General features: G+C 35.4%; 1 protein-coding gene across 1 annotated transcript; it reads right to left on the bottom strand.

Moving 5' to 3' along the window:
* Positions 1-5,785: 5,785 nt before the first annotated feature.
* Positions 5,786-6,808, bottom strand: LOC124975549 (olfactory receptor 4A15). The gene has a single exon (XM_047538214.1). The coding sequence runs from the start codon at positions 6,737-6,739 to the stop codon at positions 5,786-5,788; it is 954 nt and encodes a 317-aa protein (XP_047394170.1). The 5' UTR covers positions 6,740-6,808.
* Positions 6,809-9,027: the final 2,219 nt, after the last annotated feature.

Here is a 9,027-nt window from a genome sequence, read left to right as displayed (position 1 = left end):
TGTTTTCACTAACCTCCTCACACAGCAACACACAGTGAACAATCAAGAGCAGCTTTCCAAGCAACATCTCTTATTATGAAACAAACTACACATTATGTCAAGAAGGAAAAACTCTAATCATTCAATATGTGCAAACACTATGTTGTTTCAATGAGTTTTTTTTAAGTCATTCTCCTTTGACTTCAGGAATTAAAAAGAATTTCTTCAAAAATTTTTCCTTAATAGAAATACAATCATTCCTATATTATTAAAATTTGTACTATTTTGGAAAAAAAAAACTCAATTATATAAAATTACGCATTGCAAAACCTAGAAAATAAATATATCAAAACAGCCCTGCTACCTTATGGTTTACTGTAAAATTAAGAGACATTTTAATCTTTCTTTGTATTTACCTGTATTTAATATTCTTCTGTAATACTATATATTATTCCTGTTTTAGAAAGGATGATTTTAAAGAAATTTAGTACACTTCTGAATGCTCCAATAGTTCTTTCTCATCTTCTCCCTACCTCACCCCCATTTTTGTAATCTCAGAAATATTGCACTTTCTGAGAATTTTAAGGACTAAGGAAATTTGCCTACTTTCCTCATAAGTTATGTGAATAATTTGGAGAACTATAAAATTCTGTGTGAAGGCTAAGCATTATCACTGTTTCTGGTAATCAAAAAATAATATTCTTGACTTCTTCATGTGTGCTAGCACTGTGCAAAGCACTTAACATAAATCATTTTATTTAATATGCTCTTAAAAGAGCTATTTGTGGCAGGATGTTTACTCCTTCTGTTTCACAGATAGGAAAATAGACATGGAGAGGGCAAGCCTGTGCTCCAGGGCACATAGTTATTGAGGAGCAAATCTGAAGGTAACGTTCAAAAGTCTGCCTGGCCTCAAGCCCTCACTTTGACTTGGCTCCACAATACCTCCCATGAAACCACTTACCTGAATAGCATTATCCTTCTTTAACATCGCCCTTCACATCAACTTTAAGAAGACTGTTTTCCAGTCTAATTAATGGAATCATTAAAAACTAATTTTAAAAACCCCTGGGAATTTGAAATACATCAACTTCTCAGATTCTTTAAGACTGTCTCATGTATACTGTCAGGAGAATTTAGAATTACCAATGTAGAATTATTTATTTACTCATTTTTCTAGGTAAAATAATAGCACATTAATTAACTGTCCTAAATTCATTATTAAAAGAAATTTTATGCAGATCTTACATTATTTTTTAAATCACTTTTATATCAGCTACAAAAACCCCTGTGATATGAGTACATTATTTCAATTCGATGGAAAAGCTGAGGCTTAGAATGATTTATTTACTCAGGATCCTGCAACTAGTGAATCACTGACATGTGCTTTAATTTCTGCTTTTTCATTTGCACTATGTTTCCTGCCTGATTTAAGACCTATTTAAAATCCAAAATCTCTGGAAATTTCCAGACTTTTCTTCATCTTCAGCAAAGTAATAACACCAGGTTTCATATCATATGGTAACAAGAGTTTTATGAGAGTTCAAGTCCATAGAGGTCAAAATATGACCTATAAATGAATAATAAAAGAGTGTTGAGGCCAGAATATGACCTATAAGTAAATAAATATTTAAATATTGGACATTGAGATTTGAATGGGTTTTTGGGGAATACATAATTGATTATTTTCATTTTTCATGCAAAGAAACCAAGATCCAGGAAGGAAAGAACGATCCCCATGTTGGGCCTTAAGATCGTGGTACAGTAGAACTTCAATTGTGGTGTCTTGGACCCCATGATTGGTGATCACCTCAGCATAACACATGACCTCAAGACGTGAGGACTGACCATGCTGCTGCCACACCCCAGCATTCAGCATGCCTGCCTAGTGCCTGAGGACCGTCCACTCAGTGACCCCTGACTTAAGGAACACCACCCTCCAACACCAGTGGCCATGCTATGCACACATGTCCCACAAGGTCTCAAACTAGCCCATCAGTGAATCCCACTAACAAAGATGCATAACTGCCTCTACAAACACCTAAAGTTTATGCCACTTAAGCACTTACTGAGACTACAGATGTTGATTAATACTGAAAAATCAAAGACTATAATACTGCACTCACACAAGGCCAAAGCAGGACACTATTCCACCAGTGCCCATGACCCATAGACAAGAATGCTACTCCATAAAATTGGGAATCTTCTTATTACACTAGATGCACAGATATCAATGTAGAGACACAAGAAATATTACACAGCAAGGAAACATGACACCTCTAGAGGAAAATAATTCTCAAGTAACAGGTACCAAAAAAAGGGAATTATAAAATTCCTGAAAAGGAATTAAAAATTATTTAAATGATATAAGAGGAGAGCTGGTCAACTCAATGAAGCAAGGAAAGCAATTAATGATCCACATGAGAAAATTTTTAAAAACAGGCATAATTGGAAAGAACTAAACAGAAATCTTGAAAATGAAGAACTCAATGAATGAAATAAAAATGCAATTGAGAACTTCAATAATAGACTACACTGTAGAAACATGAAAAACAGAAAAATATCTCTGATGCAAAATCAAAGAAGATTCCTAGGTAGAAATATGAGAATGTTTCCAGGTTCTAGTGAAATTCAAGAAGAAACTGAGACTGAAACATGCTAAAGAATAAACAACAAAAAATTAAGGAAGCAGTTCTTTTTTTACTCAAAATATAAAGCTACTTCTCACTTATAGCCTCTTCAGATAAGAAAATATGCTAAAATTAGGAAACATCGATTCCTGGAGAGATCAAGTCCAGAGCTGTGTGGGGAATATGTAATCAAATATGAAAACAAAGCTGAGACTCTAAAACACTTGGTTGAAATCACAGAACTATTTAAAATTGTTTTTTATCATTTTTAATAGACATGAGACTTTAAGGCTATTGGAGACATGCATTAGAGTCTTGGTCTAAATAAGAAGACTTGTAAGAGTCTATGAGTTGGTGTTCCACAGCCTCTGTACTGGGATCCTATGAAAAAGAAAAGCATAGTTCAATGATATTTGTCTAATATAATATACTCCAATACTTGCAGGAAATTCACACAAAAAAAATTACAAGGTTTATCCCAGTTTAGACCAAAATGAACTATTGAAATGCAAAAAGACTTTGAACCTCCAAATTTCTATGAGAAGAAGCAGACTGAGAAAACTACTAACCTACAGACACATGTTATGCCTTATGGGGAAACAATGGAGAGCTCAGAGGACATGCTCATAAGCCCAAGGGGAAAACCCAGAGTCATAGAAAATCACTCCCAGAAGGAGGACTGGTGATAATCAAGGAATGTTAACATACACCTAAGTGGTTTCAAAATTGCTGTAGAACAGTCACCCCTGTGTGCATGCTGCTTCCTCTTCCTTCTCAACATAAGTATCTACTGGGGTTATCCCATGTCTGCCACACTATTCTACATTGGTGTTGTGGGGAACTCATTGGTAGGTACAGCAGAAAGATCAGTGGAGCAGAGGGAAGGGTCAGGGGAAGGGAGGGAAAGAGGAAGTACTGGAGACTAAGTAGAGCAAATTATATTCCACACTTTTATAAATATGTCAAAATGAACCCCAATGTTATGTATAACTAGAAAGAACCAATACAAAATGAAAATTAAAAAACAATACAGCCTCTACTTGACTCACCTTTAGACCTCTGAGCCACCAGAAGGAAAGTTCCATCACTCTGAAGTTAGCATGCTCGAGAGAGCATGTGAAAATCACTTAAAAAAGAGAGAGATACCCAAGGAGAGTACCAGTTATTTGAGCCCCGCACTGTTCAAGATACACCTGTAAGAACCTTTTAAATAACCAGCACCTACCAATTTCTGACTGAAACTCCTGAAATATCTGTAGACAGAAGTGCCCAGCTGAGCTGCTCACAAATTCCTGACCCATAGAAACCATCTGATAGAGTAACAGGGTGAGTGTAGGACACGAAATGTTGGGGTGATTTATACACAGCAATAGTATCTGAAATTTTACACTAATGTAGGTACTATAGTATTGTATCAAAAATACACAAACTAAATGAACAAAACAGAAAAACTAAGAATGAGAAGAATTGATTTATACACTTTTATGCAGAAAGGTAGCATTTCAGGGTAGTGGGAAACTGTCTACTCAATAAACATGCTGGGAGAATTGATGTCTTTTATAAGAAAGCAAAGTGTATTTCCATCTCATATTGTATTGGAAAATTCAAATGTTATAAGGACTAAATTTGGAAAGCAAAATTTTAAATTTTTAGACAAAGTTAACATTATATACAATCCATGGCAAGGAAAAACTTCAAGAACTAGAGATGAGAGCTTTCTTCTGAGTCCAGCTTCGTCAACTCTGTACCATGCACAGCTCTGATCCTAGAACTCAACTGTGTTCACACCTGTATCCAGGTGCCAGATTCTCCAATTCCAATAATTACAAAGTTTTTCATTCTCTATTGAATTCCTTTCTCATGAAAATAACCAGAGTACTTTTTTATTTGATCCATTAAATAAGAAATGAAATTTCACACTGGCTTTTTACTCAATATGTGTTGAATAACTGGAGGTGTTAATATTGCTAAGTACCTTAAGTAACTCCATTACAAGTTGAGAAAAGGATGAAGAAAGAAATGCCAATTTTTCATCATCTACGTTATATGTTGACTTTTCAGCAAGGTCTAACATGTAATGCTAGGGCATTTTTAAAAAATGGTCTTTGTAACACAGTGTGAGATCTCCAAATGCACTACAGAGAAAAGACATGGAAACATCTTTGTTTTACCATTCAAGTCAACAAGAACATAAAATTTATAGAGAGTCAGAAGGGAATTCATTGTGTAAAATGTAACTATCTGTTCCCAAAACATTTAACATTTATGTGTTAAAGCATAAATAAGTGCACCCAAAGAGTTGGATTTAATGTAGGCAGGTCTGGCAGTTCCACTGTGGTTTAAGAAATTTAAATAGGCTCTTATTCAAAGAACCCAGTTGATCTGTAAATACACAATGATGTTGAACAGAATCTCTAAAAGTAGGTCAGAAGGTACAAATTCAACCATTTGCTGCCCGAACATCTTACCTCTGCACAGTAAAAAGTTAATTAAGTTAATTTCTCTTGAGTTTCTCCTATGCTTTGAAGAGTTGGCATGAAATGTGAAATCCATCCACATGACCAAGAACTGTGTTTATGGTTAGATTGACAGAATTTCATTGTTGTTGCTTTCAGTGTTGGGGATTGAACTCAGGACCTCATGCTTTCTGGAGAAGCTCTGTGCCACTGAGTTATATCCCCAGCCTTTAGACTAACAGTTCAGTAATCAGAAGGACATTTAAAATGTCCTTCTCTTGAATCAAGAACAAGTTCTATTGGGTCACATTTTTTGTGTGCAAGGAGGCATCATAACCCACACCCAAGAACAGATTTTCAGCCTTCCCATCAAAAAAGAAATGACTTAGTGAGGTAATGAATGTTAATTAACTTGCATGAAATTTTATGATATATACATAGATGTAAACACCATATTATATACCATAAACATATACAATTATCATATGTCAATTAAAAATAAACTTTCAAGTTCAAAAAGAGGAAAGAAAATTAAAAGAACTTGAAATAGAAAGATAATATTGTCCACCAAATGATCTTGATGGGCATAACATATTCCACTTAAAGATTAATTTGTATGACTGATTCAGAGTAAATAGGTTAAATTACCAAAAGAGAATGGTCATAAAGATGGAATCATGGAAAGTGAAAGTATTCTTTGCTTCTGAGAAGGAAGGAAGGTCAGGTTCTGCAGGAGGGATACAGGCCTTTCCCAGCTACTGTCACTTTTTTATTCCAAAGTTTTCTCATGGCGTTTTTCATTTCTGCATTCCGCAGGGTGTAGATTAAGGGGTTCAACATGGGAGTTATGAAAGTTAAAACCACAGTCATGGATTTATCGATGGGAAATGTGGAATTGGGCCTTGCATACAGGAAGATACAGGGGACAAAGAACAAAATGACCACAGTGATGTGGGACGCACAGGTGTAGAAAGCTTTGCGTTTCCCCTCCAAACCATGGGTCTTTAGGGAGTGTAATATGACCCCATAAGAAACTAGGAGAATTAAGAAGGTTGCAGTGCAAATTGCCCCACCATTAGCTATCATGGAAAGACCAATGAGGTAGGTATTGGTGCAAGCCAGGTTCAGTAAGGGATACATATCACACACAAAATTGTCAATGACATTGGGGCCACAGAAAGGCAGCTGATAAATAAAGAGAAACTGAACTAAGGAGTGGAGAAAACCTCCAATCCAGGCTACCAACAGCATGAGAACACACACTCGCCGATTCATGATGGTCAAGTAATGAAGAGGTTTGCAGATGGCCACATATCGATCATAGGCCATCACCACCAGGAGAATGACTTCAGCCCCAGCAAATAAATGATCTATGAAAACTTGAGCCATACAGGCCTGGAAGGAAATGGTCTTTTTCTCATAAAGCAAGTCTATAATCATTTTGGGAGCAATGGCAGTAGAATAGACAGTGTCTATAAAAGATAAATAAGTGAGAAAAAAGTACATGGGGGAGCCCAGGGACTGGCTGGCTATGATGGTCACCATGATGAGCAGGTTGCCAGTTATGGTCACAATGTAGATGAGCAGGAATGTGACAAACAGAACTTTTTGCCCGTCAGGATTCTGGATGAGGCCCAGAAGAATAAATTCAGTCACATTGTTCCTGTTTTCCATGTGTTCTTCTGAAGATGGTAAACTCAGGTGGAAGAGCCTACAAAGAAGAGGACCAATAATGAATTTGGGATGATCCCAAGTTCTACATCAAAAATGGAAATTATCAGAGCATGTAGTATATGCTGGTAGAAATGAAACCCACTATTCTGTGCAATCACCATGCACTAATAAAAAAGGAGACTTATAAAAAGAAAAATGAGATGCCTTCCTCAACAGTATTTCCTCCCCATGGTCTCACATAGAGGAACTCATTAGAAAAGGAGCTTTCTGAATTTCTTCCCACAATCATTGTATTTATTTTCATAAATTTCTTCCTTCAACATCAAAAATGAGACTTCAAGATTCTAGATGACAGAGATATGTTAGGGGATATGTCTGCAACACTATCTCCTGAATAGTCATAAAGTCACTTTCTCCAGAACATCTCTCAAGAAGATTGCATGTGTAGCATTATATATTTTTTTATTTTCCTTATATTTTTATCTTCCAAGATCTACAGTGAAAACAAGCTCATGAGTAATGACTTCACTTCTGTATTTATGTAAAATAATACCTATAAATAAATAGAGCACAAAATTATAAGCCAATTTGTAGATATTTGCCCACCTACTATTTTCCTATAAGTTCCAGCAATCTAGGAATAACTCATAGCAATTAAAGATCCAGGGACACTGTGAGTGCTCATGAAGACTTTATTTAACTATACTGAATTTCAAAGCTCATCAGAGATAAAATGAGCAAAGATAAATTATTCCTAGTCATGAAAATTCAATTAAAGCAAAGGATTTTGTTAACACACACACACACACACACACACACACACACACACACATTGAATTGAAATTTTTTGCAACCTAGGTTATTGCAAACCTGTCAGAGGTTTGTAGATGACCACATATCAATCACAGGTCATCACCACCAGGAGAATGACTTCAACTAAACAGGAATCAATTCAGAATGTCAAAGATCTGAAACAGAATCATGGGGAAAAACTCCATATGTACATCAAAGTGGATGGACACTGCATAAACATTTTCTTCCACTTTTCAAGTTTGTTTACAGTTAATAATGGTTAGCCACAAATCAATTCCGAATGTCAAAGATTTGAAGCAGAATCATGGGTAGTAGAAGAAACTCTATACTAATAGTCTGGAAATATTTGTTGATTTTAGCTAAGTTATCCTGTGAAAATTGTGTTCCATCTTTATTCCTAATTGGAAATGCTGTGGTCTTTTTACATGTATGAGTTTCAGAATGCTTACCATTGACAACTTTGTCTGAAATGATATGGTCACATTTTTCTGGTAGATCATTTTTGTATTAATTGAGTTGGCTTAGCCTACTTTAAAGATTACTTTATTACAAGTCATCATTTCATGAAGTGTTTTGTTTATAGTGGTAGTTCTTGGCTATCTGAGTTCATGCTGAATTAAAGACATTCTTATTTGAGGAAAATAAATCCTGTATCAGACCATTCAGATGTGATCCTGGGCTAGTCTTATGTATGATATGTGCAATTTCTTGTTGACAGGATTATTTTAATATTTTTTTCAATGTTTCTTTTCTGGATGGTCATGTGTGAAAGCCAGGGAAATATTCTGTTTTGTGTTTCTAGGTACCCAAAACTACACTCAAGCATCTGAGGGGGAGTAAAATTGTGAGCATAAAGAAATTAGAGATAACTGAGAGAAAGCAGATAGACCAGCAAAGAATATAAGCTGAATGAAATAAACATGTTTTAAAATTGGTAAACAGTTTGTTGGGAGGTGAGGGGGCTGTGAACTGCCTTAATAGAGAGTAGAGATGTCTCAGATCTCCTGAGCTATCAATCAGGAGGTTCCCTAAAGGGAGCATTAGGACCAGCACTTATTCCTGGAAATCTTTATATTTACAAGTAAGAGAAAAATGGAAAAATCAGATTATGAACTTGGGTGTATATCAACAGAAAAGACCAGTTGCCTAAAGAAAAAGTTTCATCTTTATGGCTTCTGATACTCCATATATACAAGACTAAATATCTTCATTCACAGTTATGATTCTATATCTATATTCATAATGGAAAGTAAAGACCATTCACAGATGTTTTCTGAGCATTTAGAGATAACTTCTCATAGGAGGGTCTCTCCTGTTGACTTGTCAAATCCTTACAGCACTTCTTTATATTCAGCTTTGTAACTGCTCCAAAAATATCTCAGTATTAAAAATATTCTTAAGGAAATTATTACTCTGGACTGTTGCAAATCATCAATTTATCTGAATGTCACAAAATTCTATACTCATCATTGTGG

This window comes from Sciurus carolinensis, unplaced genomic scaffold (assembly GCF_902686445.1).
Source record: "Sciurus carolinensis unplaced genomic scaffold, mSciCar1.2, whole genome shotgun sequence".
NCBI lineage: Eukaryota > Metazoa > Chordata > Mammalia > Rodentia > Sciuridae > Sciurus > Sciurus carolinensis.
This window is presented reverse-complemented; position numbering and strand designations above follow the sequence as displayed.